This window comes from Ctenocephalides felis, unplaced genomic scaffold (genome assembly GCF_003426905.1).
Source record: "Ctenocephalides felis isolate EL2017-DRISC unplaced genomic scaffold, ASM342690v1 CF-g0.4_SCAFFOLD_01170, whole genome shotgun sequence".
NCBI classification, from domain to species: Eukaryota; Metazoa; Arthropoda; class Insecta; order Siphonaptera; family Pulicidae; genus Ctenocephalides; species Ctenocephalides felis.
Window position 1 is genome coordinate 28,186,045 of NW_020537324.1, and position 18,265 is coordinate 28,204,309.

At 30.8% G+C, this 18,265-nt stretch overlaps 2 protein-coding genes across 2 annotated transcripts in view; one reads left to right on the forward strand and one right to left on the reverse strand.

Annotated features, from left to right (window-relative positions):
- The window catches only part of LOC113366316 (exostosin-1-like), a 38,847-nt gene that overhangs the window by 7,211 nt on the left and 13,371 nt on the right, over positions 1-18,265 (forward strand).
- Positions 1,790-12,232, reverse strand: LOC113365782 (exostosin-1-like). Its single transcript, XM_026607325.1, has 7 exons — positions 12,185-12,232; positions 8,356-8,529; positions 5,600-5,860; positions 4,726-4,850; positions 4,201-4,390; positions 3,875-4,125; positions 1,790-2,413 (listed from the first exon to the last, which is right to left on the reverse strand). The coding sequence occupies exons 1-7, from the start codon at positions 12,230-12,232 to the stop codon at positions 2,233-2,235; spliced, it is 1,230 nt and encodes a 409-aa protein (XP_026463110.1). The 3' UTR covers positions 1,790-2,232.

Below are 18,265 nucleotides of genomic sequence, written 5' to 3' on the forward strand. Positions count from 1 at the left end.
TTAGAATAATCACATTATTATTATAAACTCTAATTTCGCCATAAAAATGTAGAGTATAAGAAAACTACTTATTTACAATCACCTCAAAACATTATGATTATGCCACTATGCCAATTAAATATATTTATGTACAATTGTTAATTATATGGTATAATTCTTAAACATTAAACATGTATTTAACGTATGGTGTATGCTGGATGATATGTTTTTAATTATACTATTATTCAGGAGAAAACTTTATTAGAATTAGGGTATTTGCTTATTATTCTCATCGTAAAATATTTTATTGAAAAGAAAATACAATGAAGCTGTGTAGCAATTACAATTGTATAAATGGGAAACTATGCACTATTTTTTAAATAGCTCACAACCATAAATTCATGAACAGAACTTTTGCATAAATTTGTCATTATTGTCTTAGCAATATGATTATTTTGCATCAACGATAGCAAGAATAAAATGTTTTACTGAACTGACATGTAAAAAACAAATTCACAGAGATATAAAGAGCATATTTCCTATATAGTTTTGCAATGTTGATAGTCTGAGATATAATATAGATATTATATATATATATATATATATATATTATATTATATATAAAAGTAATTCTTCCCGACAGAACCCTTAATACAATTTGACAGAGCTTACGCTTATATTTCAGTATAGCTATTTATAAATGATATGCTGCACAAACGATTAAATTTTTTCTATATATAAAGATTAAAATATAAATAAATAATATAAATGCAAATAATTTAACTCTAATTTTTTTTTTAAATTACATTTTTATACAAAATATTAAAACTAAATTTAGAATTTATTTTATTAAAATTATTCAAATATTACTTGTTACAAAACTAAAATTTGAATATAAGGAGTATAAGGATTTTCAAACAGTCTTTATTAAATCTTTGTCCATTTATTAAGTATATATATATATATATATATATATATATATATTATATATAACAAAAGATTATATTAAATCCAATATATTATAAACAAGTGGTAAAAATTGCATATAGTGTTATTGTTACTAAGACTTTGTTTAATTCATGATTCGTTATAAATCTTCAATTTTAATTTATTATCATTATTTATTTTGTATATATTGGTTTATTTATTAGCAAAAGCTGCCTATTAGCGTCGGACTTGTGATGATTTTTTAAAAAAAAAACTTATATTAAGCTTCAATATGTACATTTTACTAGTTCTATGGCAGTTATAGAAGTATAGAGTTGTATAAAAAGCAATAAATCAGTACTAGAATCATACACTGGGATTAGTTCGATATTATATGGTCGATGATATATGGTTTTCTACTAAGTATAAGGAATAATAAAAAAGAATATTTGGGCATTGAAATTGGCATTATTTAATTTCAGAACCAATACCATGAAATTATTTCTAAAGAAATCTTTTATGGTAATAAAAGACTTATTTTATGATAAAAATTTTGTATAAATTAATTGCTTTATTATGTTTTAATAATTTCGTTTGTAGAATTTTATTGAACAAATCATGCAAAAAAATCGCACCTTTTGCTTGGGACAAATTATTTCAAAGAATTACAAAATTAAATAAAGTCATCTTTACCAAATTTAATTAAAATCTATTTCTTATATAATTCTATTCACCGTTTTACAAGCCAAATTCATTATCACACTTGAAAGAAAAAAAAAACAAAATATTTTACCATTTATCTCAACTTTTTGTTCTATCAAGTTATTAAGTTAATCAGGTAAGTGAAGTATCATATAAAGAAATAATTTCGCAGTTATTGGGACAATGAAAAAAAAATTCAAAATAAATAAGTAAATTTGGGTCACCAGATTGCACTTGGAAAAAATAATAAAGAAATCTACTACAGTTCAAGTTCGGACGAATTTTCGTTTTATTATATTGGCCATGAAGGTGACAATCTTCATGGTATTGAGCTTTTACACGGGATGGTTGCTGCCCCTGGCAGAGGGGATAGTGGAGTTTTAATGGGACTGTGTAAAAGCTGAATACCACAAAGATTGTCACCTTCATGGCCAATATAATAAAACGTCCAAACATTGAAAAAAAGCGTAGAAAAGAATTTCTTGAATATTACAAATACTTAGTAGAAAACATATTATATGGAATATTTTATTCATGTCTTATAAATATTGACTATAAAGTTTCTCATCAAATGTTCTTTGTATCATCTCACCTCACTATTAGTTCCTGCACTTGTCTCTATCGCTAACTGCCGACTAATTCGATCTGCCGGTATTTTTTGCGTAGATTTGAAACAGGGTCCTTAAAAAGCACAGGATCCAGACGAAGACTAGAACGAAGTAATGGCATGTAACCAAACACCGCAGCGAACGTGTTCAAACAGCTCTGGCGTTGAATGAAATGATCGGGATCGTTCCATGGGGACCTTGAGTGAAAAATAGTAAGTTAAGTTTATTATACATATAGTTTAATGAACACGTGTTGTTAAATAATAAGAAAATTAAAATCCAAGTTCAAGTTCTCGATTCAAAGTTATTAGATCATGGTACCATAATATGTTGTTACATTACAGTGTGATATAGATATTCAATATAACAAATTAAATTTGTTAAAAGCTTTTCAGAGAAAATACAATATTAAAGTGACACGATAAACTAGAGAAGAATGTATATAACTTAAATGCCCAATACAATATTTCAGTAAACACTAAGGGACCGATTCTGCACGTCTCCTTATCAATATGAATCGAATGTTTTTTGAATTATTCAAATCGGTTGATCCGCGTTCCCGAAATCGTCGACGAAAATTTTTATCCGCACACACACACACATACATCCATTTTTTCTAAGGTATGAATGTTAGAAACCTTTGAAACGTAAAAATTTATAAACATTTTCATTTTCGATTTTTTTGCAGTTGCTATAACTTATACCTATGAGAAATTAAAAAAATCTAATTATTCTCTTATTATTACCTGTAATAAATAAAAATGGAAGATATTTTATATAATATTAATTATATCCTGATCTTCAAGACTATCCGAGAAAATATGTAACACATTATTTTAGTTTACTTCAGTTTTTATTAGTTGAAGATAACATAAGAACTTATGTCGAAATGTATGGAAATAATAAAAATTGTATAAAATATCTTCCTTTTTTAGTTTATGTACATAAATATAAATACTTTGGTTCACATATTACTCTGTCTGTCCATGAGTAATATAAAAAATCAAGCCCGAAAAATTATCCTTGAATGACTGTTTTAAGTAGTAATTTATAGTTTATTAAATCTTTAATATTTTAGTTTTTATTTAGTGTTATATACTTGTAATTTATATTAAGTGTTATGTATATATACAAAGCTATATATTAACTATTAATACTCTAATTTTGTCATATATTATCTTTAGTTTAAATTTGTTCACTTTAAAATATAATTATATTGTATTATTGCTATAGGCAATTAATAAATAAATAAATAAATGACATATATACATATATATATGTTTAATGTTCCAGCACATCTAGATTATTAATCAATAAGTCTTAAACTTTCACTTATTGAATAATATCATTATTATTATTATATTTCAAACTGTCAAATCAACTTTATTCTTTGAAAACGGTTGCTATAACATTACAAATAATGATTTAATTATTTGTTAATAGACTATCAATTACAAATTAGCAATTTCAAATATATACATTAATCATTAAATCTTTTAAAAGTTACCAACAAAATGCAGACAGTATTATATTTATATTTTCGTTAAAAAGTTTTCAATTATATATATATATACATATATATATATATATATATATATATATATAAATATATATATATAACAAATGTTCTATTTTATATTATGAAATTAAATTTATACCTTGCGCCTCCAGCTGGAGCCTCCTTGTACTGTTTACGCTGCGTCACTTTGATAGGTGGTCTTCTGGTGACATGAGCTACCAAAAAATTCATCAGTATGTCCTCACAATTATCGCTTTGCTCTACAGTTTTGTGAAGAAGAGGACTTAACCAACGCGTATATAATTCATTGTAATATCTATGATAAAAAGCAGCCCCAGTTAATACTATTGAATACTCGTTGGTCCATTTGGATGTATAACCCCATGTACTCTGTAGAATTAATTTTATATAATGACAATGTTTACATTTAATACAATTTTCAGGTATTTATAATAGTTAACATACCTTGGCATCATCCCAATAATGAGCACGGGCAGGATATCCAACTATCCTATCTGGAAAATTTCTCCAAACAGAAAATGCAAAATCTACTTCATCAGTTGTTAAAAGGGCATCTTCATCTAATGATAAAATTGCGTCAGTCGTTATTAAAGGATGTGGTAAGAAACGCCTCGATATACCTCCACTACCACCACTGAAAATATATAAAATTAATATATAATAAAATAATCTTAACAATCTGGATAACTAGAATGCATTATTATCTAATCAAGAATGGCTAATGGTCCGGTCATTTAAGCTTAAATTAGGTAAGAATCTAGGAATTTGAGATACCCAGCTGTAAGTCTGTAAATACCATATGTAGGTTTTAAGACAACTTTAGGGTGTTAATATACAAGTATTTACAGACTTACAGCTGGGTATCTCGAATTCCGAGGTGAACTGACTATAATGACTGGACTATAAAAGTTAATAATGTTTTACCTTGAAATTTGAATTACTTAAATTCTAACAAAATAACATATTTACCTGATATCATCTGAATAAATAAGGGTAACAGGAGCTTGTAAAATATTTAGTGGTACAGATGTTGGCGTTGGAGGCCATCGATTTCTAGCAGGTGGACTTTTTTCATTTGCCCAGACTATAATAATCTGAAAAATATTATAAACATAATTTTTGAGTAAAATAGCAACTTAATAAAATTTATAGATCCTAAATTAATGTTCATTATTGCTTATCTTTAAAATAAATCTAATTAAGATAAATATACAATAGTAATTTCTATTGCTACATAACAAAGGTAAAACACAAAATAAATATTTACCAATATAATTAACAGCTCTGATTAGAAATATACACACTGTGTCTCTCAAATTGTAAATACGCGTGAATCAAATAACAACTAATTTCACTTAATATATTGAATATTTTTGTGTTAGTTATATTGCCTTTTATTTGGCTTTTGAACTATTTAATGACAATAAAAACTCTATTCCAAATATTTGATATAAGTATATATATGAATAAATTTTTCTGAAGTGATACATCAAATAAAAAGACAAAGCTTTATAGAATAATCTTTGATGTTCAAAAGATTGACATAATATTTTATGTCAACATCAGTGGATATTAGACATTGAAGTCTCACGTTGATATATGTGCACTGTATAATCATAATTAATATACATTTTATTGCAAGTTACATGTACGTGAAAAATCTCTTATTTCTAAAGTAAGTAAGTAAAGTATTGCATTGCTTTTCAGCATAATTCTTAATATATTTAAAATATTTTTTTTTTTTGAGAAGTTAGCGTTATGAATTTTGATGCTAATTACATGTACGGTGCACATATATTGATGTGGCATCTCAATGTCTAGCCATAGGTAATATACAACATACCCTCTGCACACTTTTGCTTCGAGCAACATTTCGAATAAGCCGCTGAAGAACGGAAGCTGGTGCACCACCAGTAACAGCACCAAGCTGGCAATAAATTACTGCTGTGAATCCCGCGCTTGGTGAAGCTCCTAAAGCGTCCAGGTAGAATGGATATCGTGCCCACGAATCTGAGAATCTGGTTAAAGTCAAAAGTGCGCCAGGATTCGTATTCCATACTAGACCCGATCGAACAGGTTCTCCTGGTAAACGCTCACGGATTATCTATAATAAGTAATATAAGTTGTAATGATTAATTAAATTTATATAAATAAATATTGGTTAAACGTAATTATAAAACTATATAATAGGTTATATACCTTTTATAAATATTATATACCTTTATGGGAGAAGTGTAAGTTTTTCGGGTGTTTGATTTAATAGCCTTCAATACAGAATATAAGTGAAACTAATAAGAATCTGAAGATACCTAATACAAATATGTTCAGAGGATGAGAATATTTTGCCAAAAAGAAAACTATTGCGTTGAACAGCACATAGAAAATATTATTTAAAAAAAACATATACTTATCTTTATCAAAAATATATGATATAACATGTTTTTATTAAATTTTACAACCTAATTCCTATTTTGTATTAGTCCTTTGTTTCATATAACACGAATTCGTATTACACGGTACATTTTTGGAACTATCGTGTTGTACGGGGGTTACCAGCATTCCGATTGAAGCCAACAAAAGTATTATCATTAAGTCATTATTAAAATTATACTCAAATATTTAAACTACTTCATGGCCAACAAGTATCGTCACTTCTATAGTAATTACAGATACAGATAACCTCCGTATAACAAGGTAGATCCAAAAAACTAGCGTGTTATGCGAATCCGTGTTATACGGAACAAAGAATTAGTACAAAAAGAGGGGTTACGTTTCAAAAAACATGCTAAATATAATGATTTTTTTACTAAGGGGGCGTCCATTAATCACGTGAGGTTTTTAGGAGGAGAATCTACAAATAATCACGAAATATCACGTGGGGGAGGGAAGAGTATAGTAAGATATCGCGTATATTTATTTTTTAACTAATTTTTTTTAAAAAAGTTCAAACATTTTCAAATTCATTCAATTTCATTCAAAAATTTTACAGGTTTTTCACGTAACTAAAAATACACGTGATTTTTGGTGGGAAAGAGGGGGAAATTTTGAATATCACCATGTATCATCAATAGGGAGGGTGTCCAAAAATCTTTAAAGACTCGCTCACGTGATTAATGGACGCCCCCCCTAAATATTGTTATATTTATTAATTTTTTTAAAGATGTTATATAGAATACATGAATAATATTTCTATCTATTTGCAATTTCTTGCTTTTAGTTAAAAGATATTTATATATTTACTACATGCAAAGTTATCTTCATTAAAATTTTATACTCATTTTATTTAAAGGATCTTTGTTTAAGACTGATTGACTAATTGTTCGGATAAGCGTAGAATTTTTTTCGATAGAACGTATGGACTCGAATAATAAATATCAAATAAGTTATGTTTTCCATTAGTTTCATTACATTTATTGAACTATTGTAAGGCGATTTTACTAATGTTAGACTAAATGAAGTTTGATTTTTCATAGGTTTTACTATATTTTATATTTTATTAGGGTTTTGTTCAATTCTCAAATCGTGTTAGAGCAAGCCCGTGCTTTAAAAGAACCGTGTTATGAGGGGGATAGTCTTAATTCTTAAACCGTGTTAGAGCAAATCCGTGTTATAGAGCACCGTGTTATGCGGATGTTACCTGTATCTTAAGATTAAATTAAACATACAGGTAACCCCCGTACAACACGGTAACTACGTTCCAGAAAACTAGCGTGTTATGCGAATCCGTGTTATAAGGGACAAAGAACTAGTACAAAAAGAGGGGTTACGTTCCAAGAATTTAAAAAAGCATGCTACGTATCTTGATTTTATAATAAATAGTGTTACATTTATGAATTTTTTTTAAGAAGTAACATACATTAATTGAATTATATATTTTTTTTTTATTAAAAGGTAAGTGCTATCCAACGTGATCCTCTGAGCAGTTTTCTATACTACCTCCAGATCCGTGCTATATTTTTTGCAAAAAAAATATATTTGTAATCAGTTGCTTTTAGCGAAAGATATATATATATATATATATATATATATATATATATATATATATTAACACATGCAAAGTTAACTTTATTAAACTTTTATGATCATTTTATTTAAAGAATTACTTAAGAATTATTTAAATATTCTTTTCGGATAATCCTAGAATTTTTTTTTGATAGAACGTACGCCCTCTAAAATATATTAGTTATCTTTTGCACTAATTTCATCACATTTATTGAGCTATTGTACGGTGATTTTACTAATTTTAGATGAAGTAAAGTTTGCTTTTCATATGTATTACTATATTTCTTATTTTACAAAAACTTTCCTCAATTCTTAAACCGTGTTATGCATACCCGAAAGCACCGTGTTATGAAGGGGATAGTCTCAATTCTTAGGGATCGTTAAGTATTGCGTAAGCAGATTTATTACAATTATTTACCCCCCTCCCTTTGTCAGCAAAAGTAAGCAAAGTTCTTACCCAAAATAAGCAAATAAATAACCCCCCGCCCCCCTATAGTGCTTACGTAATACTTGAACGGCTCCTTAAGCTTAAATGCGGGGGTCACCTGTATCTTAAGACTAAATTAAACATATCTACAATAAGCATTATACACTTACTTCTAAAGTAGTGAAAACAATTTTTTCAATAGACGAAAAATATCGTTCCCACAGTACTTGTGTTTGTTGACGAAGAGCGAGTACTCGATCGGCGCTTACCGAGCGCACCAAGTCAGGAACCTGCAGTAAAAGCCGTTCATCCGCCCACAACACAGCCTGGGACCAGTCAATCACCTACAACAGATAAAAATCAAATAAAAAATCCGTTACGAATGAAATGACTTATGAGAAATGAAATGATCATGTCAACCTATAATATTTCGAACAACGGAATTTCAATGCCAAACGCTGCAACAATTATTTCAATAATATTGTAACGACAATCGGTATTGTCGTCAAAAGGGTTGCATAACCACCAGTGCAATGACGCTCCCCCACCACGCCCAATAGGGATGCCAATATAAGGTCCAGTCTGGGGTTGAAAAATAGCATTAAGAATTGTATCATCCTATGAAGAGGTCAGTGGGTCCAAGCGCCAGGCGCTGGACCCGCGTTGTGTATAGTGGTGTGTGTGTTGTGCCAGGAGAGGAGAACCCGTTCCAGCAAAGGTCAGATGTATTATTGTTTTAAAAGCTATTCCCTCCGTCCTCCGTTCCGTTATCGTTACTCCGTTGATACCGTTTTACGTTAGTAATTAATAAAGATTTATGAGTACGTTAGGTTTTAGGCAAAGGGCATGACAGTACGTAGGTATTGTCATGCCGTGACACCTGTAATAATTAGTAATAATTAAATAAGCTAAAAGTACATTCTGTTTCATTCGCGTAGTTAGTTGGCTTTTCCACAGGTAATTACAGGGTGGTTTAAAGAAGTCGGGTTAGGAGTTGGTGTAACCCTTTCGTTGGGGATGCAACGCTAGATGTAATAATGGAAGTCGTTGCATATCCCCTAAGAAAGGGGGGCATCAACCCATTTAATCCGTCACAATGGTGAAAACGCATTCGATCCCCCCATAAACCCCCCTCACAAATTTTTAATAATTGTAATAATTAATTATTTTTATTAAAAGCTAAGCGAGTCGCTCCCACTAGTTACGTGTATAAGTTACGTTAATTTTCATGATAGATGTTTTTTTGTTATAGTACGTTTTTCGGTAAATTTAGTAAATTTTAAAATTTGAATATTGCGTATATAACATGGTAATTATAATTGTTTTTTCTATGGGTATCACTACTTGCGGTTATCTGTGTACTTTCATTTTTTATCGTGTACATTTCGCGGAGACGTGGTAGTTAATTTTAATAGAATTTTACTATGTTGAAAATATAAGTGATTTTTTTTTAATATGTTTTGGATGTGGAATTTTAATAAATGGTAATAATCTAGTTTAATTTTATTAAACCAAATCTATCGTGTTGGTTAGGATTTGCGTCGATGTTAAATTTGTTACCTAATATTTGTTAAGTTTAGTTCTAAAAAGTATATAAATTATTGAATTTAAAGTTACGTAACTTACTTAAAAATTATTAAACTTATATTTATTTAACCTATTTAGTCTATAATATTACAAAAAATATTAAAAGTATTATTTTTATTTTAAAATCAGATTTAATTTAATTGTTGTGTGTGTGCATTCTATTTTTTTTTCTTTTTCTTTGAATATAATATTACAAAAAATGTAGTTAATTTTATTTTAAAATTTGGATTTATTTTAATTGTTGCGTTCGTTCCATTTTGTTCCCCCTGGGTATATATATAAAAAAAAACTCGGTCAAACATTCATATCAATTTCAATTTCTGTAAAGTAACTTATAAATCGTCAAACAGTTTTCGAGTCGTTTCAAGTATTTTGTTTTGATAGGCTAGTTCGAAAGATTTGAAACACATTGCCCCTCAAAATATATTTCGTTTTCTTCGTAAATCTCAAGTTCCGTACACTTGACCCTATGCCACACACAAATCGTATTTTTTTTTCTGTCTTCGAAAACAGTTAATAGGCAAATATTATGTTTCAGTAATCCCTAGTATTTTTTTCATTGATATGTTTATATACAGATCTTAAATATATTGTGTTTTTTTGACAATCCCAACGTCTCGGTTATGCCTCAGCACTTGACAATTTTTGACCCTATCGACGGGGTGCCGTAGTGGCGTACGCAACGCGACAGAACCGTTAAGTTTTTTTTTGCACAGTCTGCGGCGCCAGTCGCATACTTGAAATAATCCATATTCAAAAAAAACTTTCACTTTTCGTATATTCTTTTTTTTATACTAAATAATATAATTATAATTAAAAAGTACAGATAACCGCAAATAGTATTGAGTTGATTTTATTTATTTTTTTATTGATTGTCCTTTTGTTTGTGTTTCGTTAATCTCGTTCGCGAAGTTTGATGAGCCCTGTAATACATATTTTTTCGAGATGATTCGCGAATGAGACAGAATTACTTAGAACATGATAGGTATAGATAGATACTTTAGTATCTATTAGTATATTTAGTATCAGTAAGATTGATACTTTTTATTATTGTGCGAGTTTGTATTTTCTCAATAAGTTAGGAAGATTTTCATATTTTTAGTTAAGATTTTATTAGGTATAGGATTACTTAAAATATTACATAATTTATTAGGCTAGTAAAGATTGATTTTTTTTCTCTTGTTATTTGTACTTTCTTAATAAGTTAGTAACATTTTAGTTAGGATTTTGATAGGTTTAGGATAATTAGGATTAGTTTTGTTTTATATAATTTAAATATGGGTTTTATAATCCAACATTGGCATAAGTCTTGTTTTTTTTTATCATTGCAAGTGAAATTAGTTGAGTTTTGTATCGTCGAGAATTAACCAAAGAGTTAGCAAATATTTTTAAAATGGAGTATATTTGTTTGCTTAACTTTTCCTGTGTTTTTATTGTTGTTCACGGAGGGAATAGTAGCTAGCATGTCTATGATTTGAAAATGAAGTGAATTTTCGAGGAAACGCGCGGTAACAAGGGGCGCAAAGGCCGCGTATGTGGAAAAAAATTGCGTAGAGAACGCAAAGAGTTTAAAAAAAAAAATGTATTAGCAGGCAGAAAGTGCCGAACCAAGATGTTAATGTTATTTTCGAGTTTATTGTAATTTTTTTTTTAATCATTACATCATAGACATGCTAATTGTATCTGACCAGCTGGAGGGTTGTGTAATACATTTGTATTATGTAATTGGTTTGTAGTATTAGTATGTTTTTTATTCGTTTTTTTAATATTTTAATGTCGTGTATTTTCGTGTTTTTTCAGTAAGGTGATGCAATAATGAATTTAGTTTTATCGATTTTAATATTGTACTTTTCTATTTTTTTTCTTTCGTTTTTTTCTTACGCGTATTAATGGCGTTCTCATTCCCGCCGGAACGTCATTGCTTAGTGCTCAATTCGCGGCTTCATCTAATTGACCTTATTTATTAATTAATAATAGAATACGACTTTTCACCATAATTCATAATGGCAGCTAAGGCGATCAGTTCGACCGACGATTATGTGGCTTGGAAACCAAAGGCCTAGAAAACCTTGGTTAAATAGAGCGGGTGGGCAGGTGACATTTCCCTTCGAAAAGTCGTATTTCTACGAACACAGAGACAATTGCAAAGGTAGAACCCGGATTTGCAATATACGTATTTGTAGTTCGGCAATTAGATGAACGTTCATGTATTGTTCGGAATGATACGTGAACGGCTAAAGGTATTTTTTTCGCTCTCGTTTTTTTTCGCTTTTTAAGAACTATATTCTTTCGTTGATCATACTAATTTCTTTTTTTTATACTAAGTTTTATGTTGCATTTTACTATTTTTAATATTTTACTATTTCTTAATAAATTAATTTTATATCATACGCGTAACTTCGTTACTTTTACTGTTTTTATCCTACTTATCACTATTGCATTATCCGCTTTGTTCGCCATTTTTAATATACTAGAATTTTGTTTTTTTTTTATATTTATATATTTGTCGTTGTGTTTTTTTTTGCCGTGCGTTCGCGAAAGGTTTGGTTTGGTTTACGGATAGAGTTTACGGCCTATGTTACAAGGCGTTGAAGGTAATGAGAGTATTGAGGGCAATTGTTAGTTGAAATGTTGAATATGTTAAGGTGCCCAAATCGTTTATGTATTATTTTCGTCGTATGTTTTTTTTTGTTCACTTGATAATGTTATCGTAAATCAAACCAAACGAACGTTTGTAGTGTATCACCGCGTTTATACCGTCGGCGTTGTGTTTAATTTTCGTGACGCCCTTTTATATGGACAAATTACGATTTTATTTTTTATTGAAAATACTTTAATTCTGTCTCGTCAATAGTTATTGGCTCGTGTTTTTGACCGCCCAATCCAGATTAAGGGATCCGATATGGCAAATAAAAATAATGATGAATAATGAAGGATTAATCGAAAGAAGCAAGAATGGGTATTTTCAGATGGGGTGAAGTTGATATTTGGAATCAAGGTTAATTATACTTATATAAATAGATTTATAAATTTATGGATCGCGTCGTAGCCTTTACCATCTTTTTTTAATTATTTATTTTTAATATTTTTTTTTTCTTTATTTTTACTTTTTTATAAGAATAGCCCGTAGACAGCCCGGCTGCCGAGCGACGTAGCGCTAAGTCGTGGAGGGCCGAGGCATGCGATAGGGCACTCGCGGTAAAAAGTTGGACTCGAGTCGCGAACGAGTACTACAAAATATCGTGAGAGCTCCACAAAAATGCCAAATTTTATAGTAAGCCAGTGGGTGTTAGGGAACACCGAAGTTCGTAGATAAGGCCAATCAGACTAACCACAACATCCATGGCACGGGCCTTATAAAATAGTTGATAAATTTTCAGACCTTAATTATAAGATTGAGCGTAGAGTTAGAAACAGTTGCAAATACGACACGGTCCACGTTAAGGAATAAAAGAAGAAAGAAAGGAAAAAATATTTCTTTCACTTTTCTCTTCGTTTTTTTAATATAGATAAGACTTATATATAGATGTACATATGTAAATAATTAAACATAATTATAGTAATAGGTTTAGTTTTAAGATTCCCCCCATTAGATAAGTCGTAAAATTAAGAAGACATATAAGAAGTTATAGTGGGATTTTTGTTTGTGGAGAGTAGGTTGTTGCAACATAAATTGTATAAATATAAGTCTGCAGGCTTATATCGGGACGCCATATCGGATTTACGTTTTTGTTCTATGGTTATATATATGAGTTTGAAAGCTGGGCCCAGTAGTCCACGAGCGAGGACCATTGAGATGTCCGAATCGATGGACGCGTACGGTTTCAATCGGGGAAACCGCCCTTAATCAACCCCGCAGCCGTCGAAATATTATGTGAATTATTATGTATTATGGATTATTTTTGGGAAGGTACCTTCAGCGAAGACCGGGATGGCGACATAGGTCGCAGCACGCCATCTCCCGTCAAGGGGGCAATTTGGGGTACTTTTGTGCCGGGCTGAGGAACCCCAGGTGTGTCACGCTTACATAGGTGTTAAGTGTAAGTGCCATTTGTTTTTGGGTGGGCATAGACGGTCGGTCTAGAGATATTATTATTGGTATGGGGCTCTGCGGGGGGAGCAATGAAGGAAAACTAGATCCTAGCCCCCATCTGTGGTCTTGTATTTGGGGGGCAATCACACCAGTAGAGGCTGAATTACGGTAAACGTCGCGTCCGTAAAAGTAAACTAGTTATTTAAATAATCGTATTTTGTAAATTGAGGAGTATTTTTGTTTCTTGTTTATTGTCATATTAGTTTCGTTTTTTTTTTCTTGTCAAAGTTTTTCCGCGCGTTACACAGTAAAAGACTGTCCATATCATCGGGTTCATGATTTCTGGCGAACTGATTTATAATTCGGGTTACGGTTATTCCATTAATTCTAATACTACAACCAAGAAAATAGGTGACAGCACACGCACATAGGATAAGATTGCGTTTCAAGGAAACGTGTTACGAAAAAATTGTACGAAAAACGATTGTACTTCGAATATTTTTTTCTCATTAAGTTTTGTTTTTTTGTTAGTCTGTGTTATATAACTACTTTTTTTCTGAGTCTAGTCTTGTTTTTCTTTTTTTTTTCTGAATTTGCTGAGTACAGTTTTTCCCAACACGGTTTCTTTGAGAACGAAATAGGTTAAGATAGTCTTAAGCAAACGGACTTATTTTTGTATTGTAATTTTTGTGTTACTGAAGGATTTTGTTTTCGTTTTTCTTGTATTAAGGATGTTAATGTATTTTTTTTTATCAGACCCGTGTATATGTAAGTTTATGTTTACTAGCTGCTACGTGTTTTGAGTTTGTAAACAAAGGGGGAATAGCTTACCAGGATTCTAGGAATATCTGACCGGAACCACAACGCCTAAAGGATGGCCAGCACGCAACCACAACTACAATCATCGTCTAGCAGCCAAGGCTTACACTTGAGCAAAGCCAACCAAGTTAAACTAGCCAACCCAAAGACGAGGACCAAAGGGCAAAACAGGACCCTACGAAAAACACCGGAACAACCCGGAAAAAACCAGGAGAGGGTAATAATTTCAACTTTGAATTTAAGAGCCGAGGCCGACTCTACTGTGACAGGGGGGCGTGTAACGACAATCGGTATTGTCGTCAAAAGGGTTGCATAACCACCAGTGCAATGACGCTCCCCCACCACGCCCAATAGGGATGCCAATATAAGGTCCAGTCTGGGGTTGAAAAATAGCATTAAGAATTGTATCATCCTCTGAAGAGGTCAGTGGGTCCAAGCGCCAGGCGCTGGACCCGCGTTGTGTATAGTGGTGTGTGTGTTGTGCCAGGAGAGGAGAACCCGTTCCAGCAAAGGTCAGATGTATTATTGTTTTAAAAGCTATTCCCTCCGTCCTCCGTTCCGTTATCGTTACTCCGTTGATACCGTTTTACGTTAGTAATTAATAAAGATTTATGAGTACGTTAGGTTTTAGGCAAAGGGCATGACAGTACGTAGGTATTGTCATGCCGTGACACCTGTAATAATTAGTAATAATTAAATAAGCTAAAAGTACATTCTGTTTCATTCGCGTAGTTAGTTGGCTTTTCCACAGGTAATTACAGGGTGTTTAAAGAAGTCGGGTTAAGGAGTTGGTGTAACCCTTTCGTTGGGGATGCAACGCTAGATGTAATAATGGAAGTCGTTGCATATCCCCTAAGAAAGGGGGGCATCAACCCATTTAATCCGTCACAATATTATAAGTGTTCAGCACGTGATACTAAAAGCTTTTGCACGCAAGCTATAATTATTGCAGTGCATCATACGCTGTTTAAACACATAAGTGAATTTGAACATGAAACCAACATGATTCTTTTATCATTTTTTTGCATTTAACATCATAATAGCTTCCAGAACTTTTGCACGAAAAGGATGTTATTGTTAATTAAGTCATTTATTATTAAACGCTATCTAGAGTTAGTAATGCAACTTCCAGAAGAAAGAACACGATTTTAATTTATACATCACAAACCTTATTCAGCTGATTATAAGGAAAAGGAACAATTAAAACAAATATTTTCTCTTCTGCTCTATTAAATTGGAAAATAAACTAGTGGGGTGTATGGTATCGTGCCTTAAGACAAATTGCTGGAACTTCCCGTACCGTAACGAAATGTTCGAGGAATACTGAATGTTTTCAAATAGACTCTTATAAATACTGTAATATTGTCGAATATTTATAAGAATTATATAAACTGAATTGCAAAGTTGAAATTATTTGTTTAAAGTATATTAGAACTATAGACAGAATTAAAAATAAAATCTGAATTATTTTCGATAAACAAAAAATTTTTTTTTTTGGAAAAAAAATTTTAAAAAAAAGTTGAAACAAAAAATGTTTTTTCCAAAATCAATTATATTGTTAAGACAAGCAAAAAGTTCTTTGAATCATTCAAATCGGACGCTTAGTTCTCTCAAGAAAGCCATTTTTTGCACATTTATCTCCTTATCTTCGAAATGGCTGGGCCTCCCTTTGCCAAAATCTAATAAACACTTCTCCCAATCATTACTAATTGAATGTTTTTTAGATCATTCAAATCGGATGCTCCGTTCTCTCAAAATCTCGATTTCTATTTTCTGCACTCTTTGCTCTTTATCTCCGTAACTGCTGAACCTGCCTTCGCCAAAAACTAATCAGCACATCTCCCTATCAATAGGAATCGAATGTTTTTTGAACAATTTAAATCGGTTGATCCGTGCGCCCGAAAACGTGACTGAAAAATTGTATCCACGCATACATACACACACATTCATTTTTTCTGAGGTATGCCAAAATGTTCAGAAACCTTCAAAACGTCGAGAAATGTAAAAATTTTCAATTTCGATTTTTGGACGATTACAATAACTTACCCTACGGGAAGTTAATTATTCATTTACTAGTTTATGAAAAGTTTATAAAAATTATATGATGCCATGCAGTTTCTTGACAGGAAAAGGATATGATCGTTAATTAAGGTGACCATATTTTTTCAAGTCAAAGCCGGAACGGTATCTTTTACGGGGGACGTATATTAAAATAACAAATACTATATGAGAATTCAATAAACACCCGTCTTTTTAAGTGAGTTTTTTTTTTAAATCAGAATTACTGACTAAGAACACTTCATTATTCGATAATATCATGTTTTACCTTATATTTTTGGATCTATATGTTATTTCAGCTTACACACTTATAAAATTTTGTTCAATTTTCTTCATAATTATTTTAAAATAATTACCACTTATTCCAGGCAGTCAAGAAATTCATATACGCATTTTTTGTTAATTTTCTTAAAATTGATAATAAATGTTTAAAATTATGAATGTGTGAGGCTATTTTAACCCGCCTTTTTCTTATAAGCGTACTAGTTGTACTGAACATTTTCAGATATTTGATGGATAGTTGTAATTTTATCAAGTAAGAGCTAAGATTCAATTCAGACCTGCACATTTCGAAAACCCGGGACAAAAGATCTAAACCCAGGACAAATATTGCTTTTAAAAAAACCCGGGACACAAGGTGGAAATCCGGGACTGTCGCGGCGATATCGAGACGTACGGTCATCTTATCGTTAATATATTATTAAACACTATTCTGGAGTTATTGAAACAACTTTCAAATGAAGGATGTATTCGAAATTTCGATACCATTTCTATCTCAATTTTATTTTAATTATCACCAACCTTATTCAGCTGATTATCGCGAGAAGAAACAAACAAAACAAATATTTTCTATTCTTTTCTATCAAATTAGAAAATAAATTATATAAAGGTAAAAAATTAAGAAATCATTAAGGAAGTTATGATGGCATCCAATTCCTTTGGCAGAAAACGATGTGATCATTGATTAATTTATTATTAAAAACTATTCTTGAGTTATTGATGAAGAATCTATTTGAAACGATACTATTTCTATATCAATTTTATTTTATTTATCAAAAACCTTATTCAACTGATTATAAGAAAAAGTAATAAATATTTTTACCTCTGCTCTATCAAATTAGGCAATAACGTATAAAGAGGCAAAAAATTAATAATGCATATTCATTTACTAGTATATTAACCCTTTCTACTAGCGAACTGCGAGATTTATATGTATTTAACCGCAGGAGCGGCGGCATCCGAGTGGTAAGGGTTAAAAGTTTATAAAAGGTATGATGATATCCAGAATCATTAATTAATTTAATATTAAACACTATTCCGGAGTTAGTGTTGCAACTTTCAAAAACAAGAGGCCATTTGAAATGAATTAATTTTTACCACAATTTTAATTTAAATAACCTAATCAACTAGCATGTCGTTTATACCAGAAAAACCAACCGACCAGGCTTAAAAGAAAAATACCTGGAGTCTTAATATAGTCCATTTTACTATATTTTAGTGTTTTTTCCTTTGTTTTTCGTTTTTTTATAATATTAGCTTTAGTAGATACGCCACTGAGGGTATCTACTAATTTGTAAACAACT

Coding starts and splice junctions, on each gene's coding strand:
- LOC113365782 (XM_026607325.1), bottom strand. CDS start 12,232: ATGGCGAACAAAGCGGATAATGCAATAGTGATAAGTAGGATAAAAACA. Junction 8,530..12,184: donor TGATAAGTAGGATAAAAACA/GTAAAAGTAACG, acceptor TATCTGTTGTAG/GTGATTGACTGGTCCCAGGC. Junction 2,414..3,874: donor GCTCCAGCTGGAGGCGCAAG/GTATAAATTTAA, acceptor TTTTCACTCAAG/GTCCCCATGGAACGATCCCG.